Raw genomic sequence first — 21,842 nt, 5'->3', positions numbered from 1 at the left:
TACCTGATTGAAAGAAAAATATTGACACCAGTATTATATCAGTAGTATCATAATATCCCTAGTCCTCGCGTAAATACTTAAAAACGTGGACTTCGATTATTATTTCGAATTAAGATTTTTTCATTGATCGTGTAATTAATGAGAGTCGGTACACAGTTGAGATAAATGAATCGTGGAGTATTCTTAATAAGAACTAAAAATTTTTTACATAAGATATCTTTAACTTCGTACTAAAATGCACAGACTCACGTCTATTTCGCACGTGCGAAAACAATTTTGAATATTTTTCAGACCGTTGTGCGTCAATACAATTTTAATAAACGAACGCGCACATTTTGTATTGCAGAGAGGACGATCAGATAATCGGCTCTTACTTGGAGATCCAGAACGTCCTTTTCACGGATTACGGAGAGTACAAGTGCATAATCAGCAACAGCGTCGACGAGGATATCACGTTGACGGCTCACGTGTACGAACAAGGTCAGTAAGTTTGCAAAATTTTCAGCTTCTCGCTCGCCGTCGCGAACGTTCCGTTCACTACAAACGCCGCGATTTCAAGCTAGAGAAAACATGAAAAGTTCTAATCGAAAATCTCGCGTCTCTCGACGTCCGGATACATCAATTTGACTAATTTATTTGCCATCTTATGCATAGACTTGTATACGATTGCCAATAAGACGCATTTAATTTAATATTTTACTCTTCGCCGGTTATNTTTTTTTTTTTTTTTTTTTTTTTTTTTTTTTTTTTAATTCGACGCCGAAAATCGAAGTTTCTGCCGGGATTAAATGCGAGGGTACAGACGACAAGTGAAATAATCTTGCATGTTGTTTACAGCGAGGCTCCGTTATTGTTAATTATGGCTCGAAGCAAAATGCATCCAATTAACCCCGATGCATTATTCGTGCGAAAACAATCTAGCGACGAATTCATTTTAATAATAGCCGGAAATTCCCGGAAAATATCTACGGCCCCGCGAGCCCCGCCGTACGACCGTTACGCGCGATTTACTTTTATCGATTTTAATTATTATACGGGACGACGCATCGTCGGGAATTGATACAAATTAGTTTCAGATAAATTGGCGCGGAACGGCATCAGCGTCGATAAAATTTCATTTTTAAATCAAACACAGATTTAATTTATCGCTAAATTTAATAACGCGATGTTTACGTCGTAATTCTCCATTGTACCCTCTCGACATCGATGCACTTGACGAAAAACAAATATCAGAAAAAAAGTTGCAATGACCCTTCGTTCTAGCGTGAGAGAAATTCCCGTCTTTGATTGGATTCGAAACATTCCGGGGTTGAGCAATTTTTTCATCGGGGGTTTCGTGTATTGTTTTTTATTATATTTTTGCCACTAAATTTCTCAGCGAATTTTTTCGAGCGGAAGAGAATACATTTTTCAAACTTCTGAAAAACGAAGAATAATCCTTTAATGAACATTATGTGTATTTATTTATTAGAGAAGAAGATATGCAGTGTCGCCACATTTTTATAAAGATAACGTCCTAAGTAATAAAAATATTTCATAACTTTGAGTCTAGAATCGAATGAGCAACACTTTGATGAATATAATCGTTGAGTTTTCAATTAAAAACTTTCTTTTTTAACCATTTTGATTCTTAACAATACTGTACAAAATGCGCCATAATACCACCTTCTCCTCTATTATTACCATTATTATTTTTCGTTGTTATTTTTATTCTTATTATTACAAGTCTGATGCGATAAGAGAGGTGCTCCTTCCCGATTGTTGCAGAGCCGCAATTCGTGCTGCACCTTCCGAACGGCTCGGAACGTAAGTCGCTGCTGTTGGCGGTTCTCGTAGTCGTGCTGCTGGTGTCGGTCGCCGCCTTTTACACACGCTGCTGGCTGCCGGTCGCGCTACTCTACAGAGACAAGTTCGGTCGTCTCGAGGAAAACGGTGAGTGCATAAGTCGCGAGTAACCCGGTCGGGATTGGCGTCCGATTGCTGGCACTCCGGCAAATTGCGCGACTTCTGAAGCCTTCGATTTACCTTGGAAATTTGGATCTTCCGGAAGGAAGGCCGCCGGCAAAGGCGGGGACAAGAGCAAAAGGGGGGAGGAAAAAATCCTCCCGAACTTCCCGGGGAATCCGGGAACTCCCGGGAGCCGGCGGGGATCGGCGTTTAATTTTCCAGGATCAGAAGTTAAGCTCGCCCCCGAGCTCGGGCTTCTCGTAACTCGAGAATTCCAGCCTCTCGCGACGTCGAAAAACGCGAAGTCGCGCTCGCGAACACGCGATTGATCCTCCTGGCGGGATGTACACACCACGAATGCAACACGACGTTAAATTAAACCCCCCCTCGCGCGGTCTGAAAATTCGCAAAACACAGGAATCCCATTACGGAGGGAGCGAGCGAGCACGCGCCGCCGCGGAACGGCGAAAAATTCGCGGGGCCGAAATCCCTGGGATTCCAAAAAAATTCCACGACGTCGGAGCAACGAAGAAGGGGGAAGGGGGTGGCCGAGGGGCGGGACAGCAGGGGGGAGAGAGAACGGGAATTTAATTTTCTAGGCTCGCGACTCAATTTTCTTCCGCCGCGAACTTCTCCAATTTGGAGATCGGAAGCACCGGCGGAATCTCATTGCCGCTGTGACGAGTATACGGTGTGACGTAAAACTCCCCAAGTCGCGGATCCAACAGGATTCACCCTAATCCTGCGACTAAGGAGATCCTGATGGGAGACCGAAGATCCCTCCCCCTCGCCGCGTCGTTATTCCCCCTCGCCGGCGCTTGTCTTTTTTTCTCTCTCACAGCGACAAATTCACCGCGGCGACGCGAGACGACGGGCGGTGGAGGGGGAGAGGGTGACCGGTAATTATCAGCGACTTTTTTTCGCCCACTTAATTGCGACTCTTAATTACCGCGGGAAGTACCCGCGACTCCGTTCCGCCGGCATGGAAATTAAAGTGGCTGTTCCTTAATCCTTTTTTTCCGTCCCCTCGCCGCCGATTGTGCCTTAATCCTTCCGGCTTTCTTTCCTGCAGTCTCGCGCCTCCCCCCCCCCCCCCNNNCCCCCCCGTCGGTCCCCGATTTGTTTAAATAATGCTGATGAAGGAAAGAGGAAGGTGTTGGCCGAGTCCTCTTTGTAATCCTTTTCCGGACATTTGCGTTTTAAAATCCCGCGAGGTCCTTTTTCTCGTCTCTTTAACTGCGTCGTCGGGCATCTTGTGTATTACAAATTGAAAAGAGCGAATTTTCGACGAGGTTACTCATCCGCATCGGGAAGAAAGGGAGACCCCCGGGGTAATCTCGTGAGAGGACCTCGTGCGGTAGTTCTCCCTCTGTTTCCGTTTTACAGCCGTAAAACGTCAACGAGCGCTGCGATTCGAAGTACGTGCGTAATTCAGAACGTATGATTAATTTATCGTGCTTTTCACAATATAACTCTCTGAGGCAAGAACGAGAAAGATTTACACTCGAATTTCGCTTTTCGGCTTACGACGATAAAGTTTTCGTACTTGATATTTTTTAATTTCTGGAATTTTTTAGAATTAAACGCGATTCTAGAGACAAGCGTGTTGTAACTCTCGTCGCAGTCTCGGTGAAAAACCGTCCGAAAAATCGCGCACAAGTAGCTTCGTCGCTAAACCGGATGCCGAAGATAACATCTCGGGAAAAGACCTCGTCTGAGAAAAAATACCGATTTATCTCGAATGGAGGTCAGGAAACGAGAGCGCGCCGGAAACATAATATCGCGAGCTGATGACCGCCGTGCGCCGAACGCGTCAGCAGCTGATCTGGATAACTTTTTCGGCTCGGAATTTCCACTCGGGATCAATTCGCATGCCGTTTCTTGAGACACCGAATTATCGGTTTAAGCAGAAGGAAGGACTCGGTAATTTTTTCAAACCGCCGCACTCCGGCGCAACTTCTCAGTTCTTCCGGGAGGGGCCGCCCGTGGAATTCTTGGAAAATTCGCACCTGAAAGCGAAGTTTCCAGCGCGGGAACGCGGTTTTGCGGAAAAAATTGGGCGAAATTTTGGTGAACAGATATGATAAAAAACGCTGATAGAAGCGGTAACGCGCGCGAGGAGTTTCGCGGGGGAAACCGCTAAATTCAGTTTCCGCTGGAATTCGGCCGAATTTTAATTCCTCTAAAAGCAAGGAGGGAGGGGAGAGAAACGGGGGGAGAATTTTTGCACGTACAAAAGACGGGACAGCGTCGTTTTATTGCCGTCGGATGAGTTTCCCCGAGAGGAAGAGTGCGCGTAAATAGGAACCTCGATTTAGTTGGAGGTTAATGAGCTGCGTTCTTTTTCTTTCCTTTCCTTTCCTTCTTTCTTCTCCTTCCGTCGCCTCCTTTTCCCTCCCCCCCCCCTCCTCTTTTCTCTTTTTTTCTCCTTCTTTCGCTTACCGCCGATCGCACTTTAATTCTTCCCGCTCTTGCAATTTGCTTAAGTAACGCTAATTCCTGCCGGGCGCAGAAACTTTCAAAGGATTTTACGCGGACTCCACCTCGATGCCGCCGTTCTCCAGGTGCTTCAATATTTCAAACGTGCTGTAATATGAACGGTGAAACGACGTAACTCGTTACATCGAAACTCTCTCTCTTGTCCCCCCTCTCCCTCTCTCTCTCTCTCTTTGCGTATTATGTTTAGCAGTTATAGCGAAACTATTGCCGGCCTTTAATCGCGTTCTACGATTAAAAGTGGTGGAAAGAGATAGATAAGACATGGAGCTGAACGAGCAATTGCGTGGTGAAAAGGAGAAGGTGAAGGAGGAAGAGGAAGTTCCGTCGGTTTCCCACGCGCAGTTTGGCGTCCACACCAGAATTGTCTCGACGCAACAAAGGCTCGTAATTTAGGAGAATTGAAATCGCGTCCCCTAAAATCGCGCCCCCAGGAATAGCGTTTCTTTCTTCGAACCTCGGGAATCCAGTTTCGGCGCAGTTGGATTTCCCCCTTCCCCTTCCCTGTTTCTTTATTCTTCCATGATTCTTGGAACTCGTCTCTCTGGAAACCGAAGATCGTATGTCCGAGACGTTGGAGAGAATACGTATTCATTCCGAGATCATGTTTCCCTACATTTAGACTTCCTCCTTCGGATTTTGTCTGCGACTTTTGGTCCTTCGAGCTCGCATGTATCTGTTCTCAATCTCGTCGGAGCTAACGAAACGCTAGTTGAGCGTTTAAATTATTTATCTTGTTCAAGTTGCTAAAGTAACATATGGTGTGTTAAGTTTAGTTAATATCGCCATCAAATCAAGAAGATTTGCTCCAAATTGGGATCCATTCAACAATTATATCACGCTAAATTTGGATATTTTTGCCTCCCCTCCCCCCTGGCTTCATCTCAAAATATTTGCCTCCTTCCAGTATTTTATGACATACGGGATTACTCCCCATCCCGCAGATACAGAATACAAAAGTTATAATCATATAGCGAATGATAACTATTAGATTGTACATTACCTTTTTTCTAAAATATAAATAATTTTCAGGCATTTAATATCAGATCAAATATTTTATTCGATAATTCTGATTAGTAAAAGTTCCGTTTTTAATAGAATAAATATTTGAAATTTAACATTTTGATTATTAACACAAAACCATGTCAAAACTTAAAAATTTTCACGAAACGTAACCGAATATGTCACGAATGCGAACGAAGTGGATAACAACCACGCGCATCCATATTTACAAGTTATGCCATCTGATGTGACGTCCCGTGACCTTTACCCCCCCCCCCCCCAACCATCACAGATCGTCCCGCAAGCTAATAGACACCTTCCCCCTTCATGATGTAATGTAATTGTTCCTTATGGCGCTGTTGACGGCTTTATTGGTGCGCTATCGCTTCGTGTGAAAATATTTTTCATTTATTTCGTGTGAGATTCCACTTCAAGAAATTTAAAAAGCAACAACTCCTTTGTAACGAATCCACCCCGTTATCGAAATTCGTCCAATCGGATCTTTACCTTTGTGCCTTCGTTTTTTTCCCTCAAAATACCTTAACGCTATCGTCCGATAACAGCATTCGTTTTACCACGCAAATAGATGGCGAAATATTTTTCTCCGCAACTATACCATTCGGTAAGGTGGCGGACACCTAAAAGTGTCGTTCGTCGTTGGCGGTCGCGTGACAGGGTGCGTCTGTACGACAGACGGTCCGTCGTTTCGACCGACAATCTCGCGATCCCAAAGGATCGATCCCTTCAAGACCTTGCCGGTCGTCCGGTTTGCGGAAGTCCCAACTTCGGGCGTACAAACGTCGTGCTCGATTTCTCCTTCCTCCCTCCCCCCTATTCCCCTTACTTTCCCTCTTTATCACCCTCTTTTACAATGTCAGTTTTTTATTTTCATTATATACTTGTTCTTTATAATATCATAATACTTACCTATATAATACTTATTTCTCCGGTTTCCCTTTCTTTTAATTTTGTAAAACTTCCGATTCAGTAGCCAGTCATAATAATGTATAAAGAAACTGTAACCCCAGGGCATAAAACCACTCTCTCTCTCTCTCTCTTTGTCACGACGGACAAAGTGTCCCATGACGACGCCGCCTTATAAAACGACTCGGGAGAAAATTACGACGATTACCGGCGGATTCCCGGAACGCGCGCGAGACATCTCTCTCTCTCTCTCTCCGTGCTTCCATCAGGTAGGAACCCGGTCGCAAAAGCGAGGTGAGCGAGCGAGAGGGCCCAGGATATACCGTCGGCCGGTTTCTTTTCTCCGGCACGGCGAGATCCTCGGCGACGCGACGGTATCATTTCTGGCCGCGGCCCCGGCTAATGATATCTCGTTGCATGGCTAATGCTACGCAAATTGCGGTCCCGGATGATTGGGGCCCGGCGACGGAGACGACTGCCCGATGCTCTCCTCGACTCTACTACCTCGAGACGTGCGAGACGGACACGTCGGCGGGGCTTTGCAATCGGGTTCCCGTCGAGCGTCTCGGTCTCCTGAAGCAATCCCGGCTCGTGACACGGTTCAATGGGCGAGTCTTGAGAGTCATTCTAGTAGTCGCGACGTACCGTCCGTCGTCCGTGTTTGTAATTGCGATGCAGGCGTCCACGAGACGTCCAGGGTTCCGAACTTCCTCCTCAGACATAAGCCGAGTCCTGTTCTACGGGCCGCTCGATAATCGATTCTCGAGGAACCGAGGACCTCAGCTGTGGCAAACACTCCGCTCGCTCGTTCCGACAACGTTCTCACCTCGCTCGCTTTGAGGGTTAATAAAACGACGGTCCTGTGGTTACTTCTAATTCTTTTAGTCCCTACAAAGACATTTTCCGTCACTTCCGTTCTCTCTTTCTCTCTATCTCAGTCTTATTACCGTCTCGAACTCTCATCGTTCGTGTCACGACAACCGCGATACAGAGCGAACGAACGAGCATCTACGAAAGCTGGGAAAACTCGCTCTCGTGACGGGATCCTTTTAGGGGGATTAAAGCGAGGAAATTTCTCGCCAATCGAGAGAGAAAGAGAGGGGGGGGGGAGATTACCCAAATCATGAAAATTTCATCCGAGACATTAACACGTTCGCTACTGCGCTTAAATTGAAAGTCGCTCGCTGTAGCCCACGTTATATTTAATACAGGACAGATGTTTGAACTTATACGATGTTCACATGTGTTAAAATATATTAAGTAGACAAATTTACATGTGTAAATCTAGTCTCTGATGACAGATCGTTGCCTTACACATGTGCGATATATTAGTAGCGAACGTGTTAATAAGGAACGACGAAAGTTCTTTCTGACGTTATCTTATGTTATCTTTAGCGCGAAGCAACTCACGAATTTCTTGAAATGAAATTTTCCTCGAAATTGAAAAGTGAATTTGACGTATTCCACCGTCACGGGGACAAATTCACCCCAAATTCACCCCAATCGATTGAAACATTCATTCGCATGGAGTGAGAATCCACTTTAAGCTTGAGTGGAATATTCATTCTCTTTCGAGTTGCAGTATATTTATTATCGTTTCAAAAATACTACCACTTTTCACTTGTTTTGTATGAGATTCTATTTCGAGAAATTTGAGAAAGAGCATAAATATCCGAATTAGTGTGACAAAGTAACCTCATGGTGAAAATTACTTAATATGTTATAATAATACATGTATTATAGGTACATAATATTTACTTTGCCCGGAAGTTTGAACATTTGAGGCTCTAATTGTATTAGATTTTCTTTTAATTTATGATGAGGTTCGAGTTAATTGAAATGTTCTCAGAAGTAACGAAAGTACTATTTAGTGGCATGTAACTTCAGGTTAACAACTTGTAAATTATTCTTTAATCTTTCCTCGACTTTGACAGTACGATTTTAATCGCGTGGGATTAAAACGATTTACAAAGAAATATCAAAAAGACGCCTTATGTTACAACTTCTAAGATGATTCGGCGAATAACTATTCGAATTGTCACCGTTAACAGCACGTTTATGATTATAACACAGCACTTTTATGATTATAATATTCCCACATTCACTACGGTATTTAATTTTATTCTGAACTTGTTATGACAGTATATTAATATACAAAATTTAGAGTGAAAGAAAAAAACATATTTTTAACACTATGCCGTCCGGGGACACCACGTTGGTGTCCCGCGAAAACTATAGCGCAAAGGCCGGCGACAGCACTGTGGTGTGCCGTTTGTGTTTTGATTGTGTACTGTTGCTGTTCTGTTTGTATTCTGTTTAAGTAACAATAAGTTACAGACATCATGATTCGATCGACTGACTTTCCGGTCGGCTAAAGCAACACCAGCTAATACAAATTTCCGAAACCGACAAACGAAAACGAAGAAAGTGCCATGTATGTTCTAAAAACAAAAAAAAGAAGGACAACAAATTTAATGTGTAAGTCTTGTTGAGTCGCGTTACACCTCGGAGATTGTTTTGCTTCATATCATCTAAAAGAGAAATACTAAGTACCCAATAAAATATAAATAAATAAATAAATATATAATACAAAAAAATGTTACATTTATTTACCATATATCCTCGAAATTTCATGAAAATAGCGGGACAGGATTGAAAACTAATGAGAACTGACGATTTATGGTCTCCCGAAAACCTCGAGAAACCGCCGGCGACAAGCGAAATGATCAGTCCTACCGGCGCCAAACAAAAGAATCCCGATTGGACGTGCGGACGGCATAGTGTTAAGATAAATATGGAGCTATTTTATTTGGCTTATTCACCGTAACTAATTGAGAACATCCATCTTAATAACCGTTGTAGTAAGTATCCCGTTATTGAAATTTGCCGATCGGATCCTTATCTTTCTCGCTCGTTTTTCCTTCAAAGCACCTCGCGCTATCATCTCCGCGTGCTGTCATTTCGTCTGCGTGCGAGCCGATAAATACTTAGGGATTACGGCGAGAAGAAAAGGAAAAAAGGAAAAAAAAACTCTGAATCGGCGATCTCCTTTACCGTCGGCGCCGCCGGTTGGTCCAGGCGTTACTTGCGCGTCATATAAGCGCCTCAGCGCTATTACGGCGCACATTATTTATCTCTATGGGACGCTTTGCACGCATAATGGCGGCCGCAGCGATAACGATTTAATCTATTTCTGGAGTGAACGGTTGCGCGGCGCTCGCGGGCCGCCGACTACTATCGGAATAAATTTCGAGTAAACGGAAGCGATAATGCGCGAATTATTGCCCACCCCCGGCCGCTCCCCCCCCTCCGTCGTTCACCCTCGCGCCTCCCACCCTCGGCGCACTCGTTCCGTTCGCGAGCTCGCATCGAAATTCGTATTCTCGCGCGCGAACACCGCCAAATTTCCGCTTTATATTCATAAAGCGGCCGCGAGGAGACCCATCGGGGCTTCCCGGGGGATACCGCGACCGCCATCCCCTTTTATCGTGATAAAGAGCGCGGGAATCATTTGTCCTGCCGCGCGATGAACCTGACGAGCCTCCGGATCGATGCTCGAAGACGTCGACGTTGCATCCCCGGTGGGAGTTGCGACGGTCGATAGCGGCGGCATTCTTATAAGATCCCTCGTGTAGAAGTTATTCTCGCAATGGCGTTTTCAATTGTTTTGCGCGCGTCTCACGTGTATGGGCCGTTTATACCGGGATGAAAACTGGCTAATTTAACGGGATGTCATATTTGAAAACTTCACCGACAGGATATTGCTTTCCTTTCTTTCTACAAAGTTTACGTCTTACTGATTGCACAGAATTGTATAAATAATTTTATACGGTGAAAATACACACGAAAATGAAGTGAAGCACTGTTCAATGTGAAAGTGATTGAAATCTTCAGCTGTCAGTTTGCGCAAATATTCACCCGAAATCGGGCAGCTTGTACGTAGCGAATGTCGGTGCCTCGATCAGGAAAATTTGATAAAGAACATTTTTATATCATCTCAGTGAAATTTAGAAATCTGAAAGGTACGAATAGTTGGTATAAAATATTTTATATATCTTGGTTAGATTTTTCGTATATGATATGATAAGATAGAGAGACACATATCATTCACATTTATATCGCACTTACATTTACATGGGATCTGTATGCATGAGAAATACTGAAAGAGTAGCCGTGATCGTCTCAGTTTATGCAACATACAATTTTCGGGATCGTCCTTACGACACTTATCAAATTCGTCATCGGCTTTGACTTAAATTATAAGATTATAGTCATTAAATTATAGCCATTTCCGATTCCAACTATATTTTCCCGTTGTCTCGACAAAATAGTTCGAGTAGCAATTGAATACAAGGTTGTTATCATTAACACACTGGGGCAATTCTTATTACAGAAATAGATTCCCGATTATAATTATTTTACTTTACACTGCGTGCAATTATAATTTACAAATTACCGGACCCTCCTTTTCTCAGTTAATTCTTAATCAATTCTAGTCAATTCCTTCTCAGTCAGTTCACACGCGTATCGCATCCTGTACGACACACGCGTTTGTGCAAAAGCGCGAAGAAGCGATGAAAATGATCGATCTGATTTTAATTGACATTATTCCATCCTTCGTCTCTGCCCGTCTCTTATTCGCTCAGAGACACCTCTCTTTCGGGGGTTTATTTCGACGGTATAATCTCGGCATAATCCCCACGGGGTCGCGGGCTCCGATCGTAGAGGCGGGAGGGGAACTCGCCGCTTTTTAATAACAGCGAGTTTAATAATGGGGAATCGCGATAACCGGCGCTCAGCTGCTCCCCTTCCGCCGTCGTTTTCATAATTGTAACCGCGTAGCGGATTCGGCCTCGGAGCCGAAAGAAACTGCAACGGCTTCCATTCTACTTACGAGCCTTTAAGAAGTCGTTCGCCGGTCTCTCGCGGGACCTGTCTCTCTTAGACGGAACGTCCGTTTTACACCGGCTCTCCCGGGGAGAGCGCTTCTCGGACGTCTTTCTCTCTCTCTCTCTCTCCCCGGCGCGCTTTTAAACATCTTCCAGGCCGCTTTCCCATCGTCTTCACGTGTGCATGTATTTATCTATACGTATACGCGTGTATTTGTTGTTCACGTTGTAATCACGATCTCGCATGACTGTGCATTGCAGACGGGAAAGACTGCGACGCGCTGGTGTGCTACCACGAGAAGGACTCGAGCCTGGTGATCGGCAAGCTGATATACAAGCTGGAGTCCAAGCATCGTTACAAGTGCATGCCGCTGGAGCTGACCAACCTGCATCACAATTGTAAGTACCTTCGTCCCGCTAATTAGCGGCGATCCCGCTCGTCGTCGTCGTCGTCGTGCAATTACGTACTCTCGGCGGAGGTACCACCTTGAGTAATCGCCGCTCTGAATACCGGATTGTACCGTTCCTCGCGTACGAGGAGCAGCCTCCATTTTCCCCGCTTCCCTCCCCCCTCCCTCGCTCCCTTCCGTCGTGAGCTATTTTTAACGCCGACGCGAGAACCGGCGCGAGGTTAATCGGCGATTCGGACTTCTCGGAAATTCGCCGCCTCGCTGCCGAAAGGCGAATCACCGCTGCGAATTGCGAGGAAAAGATTTAATATTGTCTCCCTCCTCGGTGTTTTTAATGTCCCCGCGAGGAGAGACGGTCGGGGTGGAGGGGGAGGAATCCGGAGAAGAGCGTCTCTCGCCGGCGTTTCTCAGCCGCGCGACGAGGCGGGTCGCCGCGCATCGTCGGGAATCGAGCAACTTCGCACTCGCGCGAACTTTCGAATTTCCGGCGAATTTACGCGCCGCCCGGAACTTCTTCCCCGGGTGCCGAAGTGTCGTCGGGCTCGTGTTCGCGACACCCCGTATGTGCGATTCAGTAGCGGCGAAGAGATCCTTATCGTGTTACGTAAGAGGGACGACGAGAATCCCGTTAGAGAGGCGAAAGGAAGAAAAAAAAGGGGTGAAACGGAGGAAAACAAACGACGACGAGGGAAAGGGAAGAAAAGAGCCGGGGAAAGGGGACAAAAAGAGAACACGAAACCGGGCGAAAAGAGAGAAAGGGGGGGGGGGAGGAGACACGAGCTACGACGGTCTCGATAGAGTCCCTATGGGGTTTATTTTGTGGCGCATCCCGCGGCGATGCGCGGCCCGCATGCAGCATGCAAATAAGCACCGGCGGGAGGTAAATATTCAACGGCGAATGTGGGCCACGAATTGCGGGCCGCCGCTCCGCTTGGGACGCGGGTCGATAAGTAATTTTACAGGGGGTTGGAGTTTACGAATTACGTCTGAATAAAAGCCGATTTGAATAAGCGACAATCGGGATCGCCGTCGTCGTCGTGCGGGGTTGGATCAGCGCGTCGAGAGTGCGAGAAGAGGCGAGGATCGATCTCTCGGCGAGACGCGGGAGAGTCGAAATTAGAGGCGGGCGCGTATTACGAGCGAATGCGGCCACGTCCTGGCGGATGATTTAATTAACGTGTCGCCGGCGCACGGATTATGGCCGCGCGAGGATTCGCGCGGAGGCGAGGCACGTGCGGGACGCGAGGCGTCCGAATCGCGACGATGGGACAGCGGGAAGAATCGGGTCTCCCGCGAGGGCTCGCGTTTCACGGGGCTTAAATGGAGAGACCGTCGCGGGACCGCGCGAGAGAGAGAGAGAGAGAGAGGGAGGACGCGCACCGGCAATTTAAATAGAGATTTAATTTAACTCCCGGGGTATTAAAAGTACAAATGGCGGCGGCGGTCGCCGCGGAAAATGGGAGATTGTTTTATATTCCAGCGCTGACCGCGACACTCGAAAATACATCCCGTGAGCGTATTATTTTAATCTTATTATTCTCATATGACTCTTTCTCTCTCTCTCTCTCTCTCTCTCTCTCTCTCTCTCTCTCTCTCCCCCAAAGTCCCAAAATGACGGAAACGTGAACGCACCCGGCGATCTAGTGAAGATCCTCGAACCGTGAGGCGCGCACAATTGGATCGCATTTCACGGAGAGCAACAGGAAACTAGACAACGATCTAAACACCGGTCGGGGGCCTCCTTTTGTTCCGCCTCTCCAATTGTGTAGCGGCACACGCGCACATGCATGCACGCATCGACACGCAGACACGAACACACAAGGAAACCGCCGCACGGCGCAGCAATTTTTTTCACTGCTCACGCGACCGTCGGCGAACTCGAGCGTTTGTCGGAGCAATTTGTTCGAGCGCGCGAAGGAAAATCTGTTCGCGAGAAGCAGCCGGCGGGGCCGTCACGGAAAGCAACGGCGCGCGGAAAGTCAGCCAGCCAGCCAGTCAATCAGTCCAATCGTTGTCGCCAACGAGGGATGATAATTCGCCGCGGCATCGTGGCCGGAAGTAATGGGTGTATATACCCCGGATTCGTGGGAAATTACGACGTACAACTTGGCAAATTGAATTAGAAAGTTCGCCGCTTTCTCGGACGTCGAGTGTCTCGTTTGTCTCCGCCGAGGCGGCCGCGGTATCGAATTAGGTGCGCGCCGCCACGTGTGCAACCACGAGCGCGTCGCTTTCGGGGCCGCGAATTTGACGAAGGGTGGCGAGTGAGAGAGAGAGAGAGAGAGAGAGAGAGAAGGTGGCAACGCGGTCGCGTCAACAGCAGTGATAGATGTAGCGGGATGAGACATCGTTAATGTTACGGGCTTGGTGTAATGTGACGATATCGAAGAAGGGAGTCTCGATATTGCGGATCGGGGGACTTCAAAGCGACGGGAACCGGCGACAATCGACGAACGGCGAAGTGGAGATTGAATATTAATTAACGGCGCCGTTGCAAAAGGGAGTTTGGTCGGGTGTACACGGCGAAAAGTTCTGCGTTAATAACGGCCTGTCGAAATTTTGCGTTACTCTAACGAGCGGAGCACGTTAAAAGGTAACGTGTTAACTAGGTGAAAATATGTTAATTACGAGTATAATTTAGCTACAGTTATAATTTAATTATGGTTAATTACAAGTGTAATTTAACGTGATATTTGTGTACCTTTTAAGCACGTTCTCTCTGTGTTAAAGTAACGCAAGAATTTCAGCGTACCATTTCCAGCATGAAACTTCGATATCTTATGTAATGGGCGATCAAACGTGACTTGGTAGGAGAAAAAAGTTCTCACGTGTCAAATTTGGTTCTTGTAGTAAAACAAATTTCGTTTCCTTCAACGAAAACGCGTTTATTCCGTCCATTGTCAGGTAGATTCAACCACTCATTTTTCAGCGTGGATGTGGGAAATATCGAATGAATCGCGATATCCCGAGAATTTCCGCGATCCCATATAAAGTGGATTATTTTAGATTCGGAGTGTCAGAATTGCATTGCGGCATTGTCATCTCCCGTGTGTTTGTTAATAACTCGTTTTTGCTCGCTGGACGAAACGGAATTACGGACGAACGAATGTAAACTAATCGGAGACGATCGATTCCAGTACGTAACTTAAAGAGAACGCCCTCAGGGGCGTTCATAAGGACACTCGCTCATTTTCTTTGTTTATCACTCCTTTTTGCAGAGCGAACAACAAAAATATTTGCCGGACGGATCGCGGACAATCGTATCTCGCTCAGAAATGAAAGAAAAACACCGGAAGGGGGTGCTGATGTCAAAATTTGTCCAATTTTTTCTCCGGTCGTAACTTTTTCCCCGCGGGCTGGACGAAAGTATTGTTCGCGTGGACGGGCGAGTGCCGCGCGGGTTTGGAAAAATTTGCGATTCGGGGATGCCGACTTCACGGAGCGCTGAGATATGAGCGACGCGCGCCCAAAGAATAACCGTCGGTCATCCGCGCGAAAGAGTCGTTTGTCGCTGGTGCTGCGTCAGCACCGGGCGAGCGGATCTCGCTTTACTACCCGCTTACCACTTCAAAAGTGATCCGTAACATCCCGATTACCACCCGGTTTATCATTCTATGCCGGGGCTAATCACTCCAAACGTATAGGACGCATTGTGTACAGGCGTCGCGCGACAAACATCGGCCAACTCTTCATACGTTTCGCGGATTCTACGCTGCGCTTTGCTCTTCAACAACAGCCAACGGCAGCTGCAGTAACAGCCGCAGCACAACAACAACAACAACTACTACTACTGCTGCTGCAACATTAACAAGCCAATTTACAATCCTCCTCGATTACCACTCGGCTCGCTATCTTCCCGCATACGCTTCTGTATGTATGTGTGTGTGGATGTGTTTACGCCCATTGCACCGAGCGTAAAGTACATTTTATCGTTCTCCGCTAAACCATACGCGCGCGTGTGAGCTCGCGATCAGACATCGCGGCTGCAATTTTCGCGGGACCGAATGCGAATCCACAGCGAAACGAGAGAGAGAGAGAGAGAGAGGGTGGGAGAGGGATATCCTGCGTGCACTCCGCCCCCGAGTCGCTAATTACGATACGCCGATTACACGGCTTATGACTTTCCATCCAGTGAATCGCGCGGCCGAGCCCACGGCGACGAAGCCGTGCAAAAGGGCCCGGGCTTTGCCTAAACTTCGTGATATTCGGCTACGGGCGCTCGAACGAACAAAGTTTGACCACCTTCAAAGCGTGCCGCGGCGATCGCCGGATTTCCAGGTGGTCGCATCTCCAGCGCGAATCTGGAGTTATCCGGATTGAATCTTAGATCGGCCGGCCGCCCACCGGCAGGTGGGCGAGACCTGCTGATGAACAGTTCGAGTCGGCGCAAACACGCGGAATTATCCACATAGGATATTACCTGGTTTAATTTAATTAAGGGGCTTCCAGTTTCCACCGGTTTTCCACGAAAAATTTCGACTCTGATCCGTGGGAAATCCACGGTGGGTATCGGGCTAAAAGTGTGATGATTACGTAATAAACGCGCGATTCCAAGGGGAAAACCGAGGCAGAGATTCCGTTTCGTTTGCTAAATGTTCCCCCGAAGGTTTCTTCCGATTTTTTTCCATTTGATATCAGAATTGAACGAAACGTGTGAAACACTTTAAACATTTACACCATTTATAATTAATATGTAAATTGTAAATTGCAAAATAATAATATGTAAAATGTATTAATATATAAATGTCCAAGGAGTTCAAACACATAAAATGTGAAGTTTAAATTTCGAAGTTTAAATATTTAAAAACTTTTTCATTTTTTATTCCGCTGCATTCGAAGATACTTTCCGGTTTCCGTTTTATGTCAGAGTTAAACGAAACATACGAGACACTTTGAATATTTACACTTTTCACAGTTATAAATATTTAAAAAGCGTAAATATTTAAAGTGCTTTATATTTTATCGTTTTTTATCGTGTCAATTTCAAAACACGGAGTTTTTTGTTGTCGCAGCAAAATCTGTTGATTATTGCATAGACAACGAAATGATCTGTGTAAGAATACTAATTAACATTTATCGAATTATTTTGCTGAATCTATAAATTATTTTGCTGTAGAACAAATTAGTAAATTAAGAAAACGTTATCTTGATTTAACAGCAAAAAAACACAAATTAAAGAAGGACTTAAATTACGCAAGGACAAATTCACTCAGCAGAATGTTTTCTATCCTGACAAAGAGACTGTTCCCGCTCTAATTATGAATAATTCGCTAATTTAGTTACGCGAACTAAATTTTATTACAGTTGAATATGAAGAAGAATGCTTCTGGGAAAATCTTGAAAAATTCCCGCGCGAATAATTAATATGTCGCGAGGGTGGGAGAACTATTTGCCCTTTTTCGCTCGTGATTTTCTCGAGTATCTTTCTTTTTTACATGACCCGAATCCTCGGACTTTCGCGAATCGATTGAGCAGGTCGGTTCCGCTGAAATCCGCTCGGCTGTTTCTACGTGGAACTGTTTGAACGGTTCGATCGCACGACTCGCCGCGAATCTTTCGAGTCCAAGTTCTGCTTTCGCGTGTCCGCGCAAAAGCTGTAATTTTCCTCGGCGCGGCTGATCGTCCCGACTCGCGAAGGGCGAGCCGAAAGTTCCCGCCGAGTGAAGGTAACGAACTAGTCAGCCTTCGATCTTGACGCATCCGCAGATCGATTAATCGCGACACTTTACGAACAAACGTTCGGTGAACTGGAAATTTGCATCTTAACGAGACCTGAGAAAAATTGTATGTCGTTGCGCGATGGTCCATTGTTATCTGTTTAAATCGATCCACTTTTCCGACGATGCACGGAAAAAGAATTTCCACGGCTAAAATTGGCCCCCGCAGTTGAAAACTAGCTTCCACAGCTAAAAATTGATTGTCCATATAATACAACTGAATTTATTCAATTTAGTTAAATTTTTTTCATGTCTGTACTCAGTAAATTTTAGCTTCCGAAGCTAAAATTTAGTAGCGAAATTTCAATTTTATTGTATAGACGGAGCTAATTTATTGTATAGTATGGAGCTAATTCCTTTTTCCATGTGGAATGACGTCAGTCGAGTTGCATTAATTAATACTCTGGTTTGATCAGAGTTTGCGAATCGAATCGTTTGGCTTAGAAACTTATTGAAAGCTATAAATAATTCAGTGAACGCTTATCCTAGTTTATCGAGATTGAACACAAATCCAATTATCCACAGAGAACTGGTGGAGTTATAAAATTAACCGGGCGCTGTATTTCGATAATAATTGTGGCAGAAGTCACTTGGTTATTTAAGCGAATATCGGATCTCACTGATTTGTATGTTCCATATGTTTTGTCCAGTTCTAACTACGCAAACGGAAAATAGGCAAATCTACGGGAAATCTGGGTCGACCGGATCAAATATGATCTATTCGATTTTCCTATTTATAATCGTATATTTGAAACACATCTTTCCAATTTGAATCCGTTTAAATTTCGCGACCGAGATAAAGTTTTTAATAAATTTACAAACTCGTATTTTTATTTAATTTTTATAAATTTATGAACTTATATTTTTTTATTTAATTTAAATCAGACTGAGCCTTCCAGTTAGATCTCACAAAATTTTTCATATAGATGGCACGTGTCACAAAATGGATTTTCGTCTGTAATTATATCATTGCGTAATTATACGGAGAAAAGTAATTTTGCTGATATAGCGAAATCATCTCATTGTCATTGTATATTCGTTAGAATAGCGATAAAATTTAATTGGCTTAATCAAGTTAGCGAACTATTCATAATCAGAGCAGAAACAATTTTGTCACCGGAATAGAAAACATTTCGCTGAGTGAATTTGTTTTTAGAATAGTTAATTTACTGTTAGAACGAAGTAATAATAAAAATAATCAAATGCATATAAATAACAAAATAAAATAAGTAATACTAATAAACAAGTAATAAAAAATAATTATTAATATAGATAAATAATACAAAAAAAATAATATAATAATAACAAAAATAATAATAAATATTTTCCTGCATTTGCTAATTTGTACAGCAAAATAATCCGGCGAATTAGTGTTCTTAACAACTCATTTTGCTGTCCACCCAGTGACTGACGCGGATTTTGCCGCGGCCGCATAAAATTTGCTGCGCGAGCAGATTTCTATTTCCCCGTGTACGATATCACAGGTTTCGAGCCGTTCATTGCCCACATGTGATCGAGATATCTTCGCGAACGGAAGATTACTCTTCGGCGACTACCTGATGGTGCGCGGACGTCGTCGTCGGAAGAATCGCGCGGCGACACCTGATTTAACGTCGATTCGGGCGCAACCGCGCGCGCCTTCCTCGCACCGGCGCGCACACATCGCGACGTCCCATTCGCGTAGTTAACGAAGTTTCCTCCGGAAACAACGAGGCGTAACGGCCGGGGCGTCTATCCGGTCGATCAGTTTTTGCCGAGCAACGTGAGCGTGCGCTTGCATCCCAAGCAAGCCTGAAATATACACGGTGGCTGTGCGGTAACTCATACATTACCGGGTGGCTGGCTTTTTATTGCTCGTGCGCCGCTGCCGCGCCAATGCCGGCTTGCTTTCACTTTATCGCCCGTGAAATCCAGCCGTCCCGCCGGCGGGACAATATTTCCAGAGTGCCCTCGAAAAAGAGTACGTGCAAAATCCAACACTGACCCGCCGGCTAGTTGACTGGCTGGCTGGCTGGCTGGCTGACTGGCAGCTGGTTGGCTGGTTGGTTGACTGGCTGGCTAGTCTGAATCGCAGTCTGTAATCGGACCGAACGTTGACGCGAACGGAAAAACGTCCTGACTGGGTACCTTCGATGAAATCCGCGGTTTATTCGCGCACTCTCTTCCTCTCGCATCATGGATTACGCGGAGAGTGGATAATAAAAGACGAACGTGCCTCCTTTGAAACTCCGACCTCGTGTGTCTCTATGGTCGATAAAAAATGATTCGTTAATTTTTTAATTGGGCAAATGGTCAGGACTCGCTTTGGGGTCCTTTTGCGGCACTCTGGAGCGTGGATGAACGCTTATCGGCTTGCCGATTTTTACCAAAGCGAATGGAAGGATTACTAGAGCGAGGCTTCCCATCAGTGAAATCCTTGCGAAAGTAAAGTCTTCCTGTGCGAAGGACTGATTAAAAAACGGAACGAACTTTCTCATCGATATTATTACTTAACGTTATTATCCAATCTTTCATTAATTAATGTCTAACATTACTGATTACTACGTGGGGAAAAATAATTTGCTGGCGCAGCAAATTTTATGCTAGCGGAGCGAACCTGTCAGTTACTATGTGGATAGCAAAATGATTTATTACGAGTACTAATTTGTCATTCGCTGAATTATTTTGCTGAATCTATAAATTAAACTGAAATAAGATTTGGTAATAACCGTCACACGTGAATCATAGTTACCAAATATTTTATTGAAATAGTTTCGACTGAAGTAAAAGTGAATATAATTTTATATTATAAATATATAAATATATTGTTTAATAGTACTTACTACATTATGTGGACAACATTAAGAATTATCAGACGATTTAATGATAGTTTCCAATTGCTTTGATAATTGTCAAATTATTTGGTAATTATTACAAAATTATTTGATATTGGTTACCAGATAATTTAATTGAATCAAAGTCTACCAGAATTTGTTTCACTAATTATTATATGATTATTACCAAACAGTTCGTAACTATTATTACATTTGTTACTAATTACTAAATATCATACTAAAACTTTCAAATGAAACGCATTTGTTAACCATTGTGAGACTTTCAGTGTAGTAAATGTAGGAAAACATTATTTTGTTCTAACAGCAAATTAACGTGTCCTAAGGACAAATTCACTCATCAGAATTTTCCCATGAATAATTTGGTTGTGCCAACTAAATTTTATCGCTGTCACTACGAATGTGCGGTAGCAACGACGATGTGTGAGTTTTCGTTACAACAGCAACATTATTGTTCTTCATGCAGTTTCACTGATCTATTACTGTATTTTTATTTTCGCATTTTTTTACATTTTTTTATATTACATTAGTTATAATTACCCCTGTTATACGATTTAATATTCTAAATCAATTGATACTTAACGATATTAAGAACCCTCCCTTTCTCTCCCTTCTCCTCAGAGAGAGAGAGCGCGCGCCTCTGACCTGAAGGGACCGTTTGCGTGTTGCAGGGAGCCTGGAGATGAGCTCGCACGCGAGCGCGGCCCGGCGCGTGATCATGGTGCTGAGCCCCGCGTCCTTGGACAACGTCTGGACGGACGCGAGCGTCGCGGGTGTGCTGAAGCAGCTGTCGGTGCTGCCGGCGCGCACGATCGTGGTCGCGCTGCAGGGTATGCCGGGCACCACGGCGACGATGGCGAAGCGATCGCGACGGGACCGTCGCGACATCCTCGACGGCGCCGGCGTGTTCTACGAGCAGCTGACGGTGCTGCGCTGGAAAGAGGGCGACGGCGGCCGCGAGTTCTGGTACAAACTGCGGCTGGCGATGCCGGCGATACGGCCGGTCGCGTCCGAGACCGGCTGCCAGTCGGTGGCGATGATAGTGCAGGCCAACGGCAAGTGCGGACAGCAGAAGGCGCGCTCGCGCGAGAGCCTCGAGGTCCTCGTTTAGGAACGCGCGTCGCCGTCGACCGTCGCGCGTCGTCGCCCTCGCGGACGACCACCACCGTGGCTTCTTCGCGACCGGCGACGCCGGATTTCGGACGGGTCCTTGAACAACCCCTCTTCCTCCCCTCCCCCCGGGTACCTGCCGAGCCGGCGACCCCGCGGGGAGACGACCCTTCGTCCTAGGCGACGATTCTTACGGCCGGTTCTCACGTCTTTCGCCTTTCTTCCGCGGGAGGATCGCACCGCGTGTCCCTCGCGCGATCCCGACGAGACGACGCAGCGAGGAGAGGATCCCGCGAGCGAGCGCACCAGGTGGGATCCTCTTATCCTCGATACTTCGACTTCCGCGTGGGAGCCGCGCGCGAGCCGACTCGAACAATCGGAAGCTCGCGCGAGAGCTGCTTAGGAACAGAAATCCCGCGCAAAGCCGTTTGACGTAAGCCGCTCGCCCTCCATATGTATCTTCACACCGACGCTAGTCGCTCCCGTCTCTCTCTCTCTCTCCCCCCCCCCCCCCCC

The 21,842-nt window shown here is 45.7% G+C and overlaps 1 protein-coding gene across 1 annotated transcript; it reads left to right on the top strand.

Annotated features, from left to right (window-relative positions):
• Window positions 1-346: 346 nt before the first annotated feature.
• On the top strand, window positions 347-21,836 carry LOC106740831 (single Ig IL-1-related receptor-like; the record flags this gene model as incomplete). Its single annotated transcript, XM_014612263.1, has 4 exons — window positions 347-480; window positions 1,768-1,932; window positions 11,520-11,657; window positions 20,888-21,836. Coding segments are annotated over 4 exons (877 nt in total), but the record flags the coding sequence as incomplete, so codon positions are not given.
• Window positions 21,837-21,842: the final 6 nt, after the last annotated feature.

The sequence above is a fragment of the Dinoponera quadriceps genome, unplaced genomic scaffold (assembly GCF_001313825.1).
Source record: "Dinoponera quadriceps isolate SergipeBrazil2010 unplaced genomic scaffold, ASM131382v1 scaffold545, whole genome shotgun sequence".
In the NCBI taxonomy this organism is placed as follows: domain Eukaryota; kingdom Metazoa; phylum Arthropoda; class Insecta; order Hymenoptera; family Formicidae; genus Dinoponera; species Dinoponera quadriceps.
Note: the sequence above shows the minus strand (reverse complement) of the source record. Positions and strands in the feature narration are given on the sequence as shown.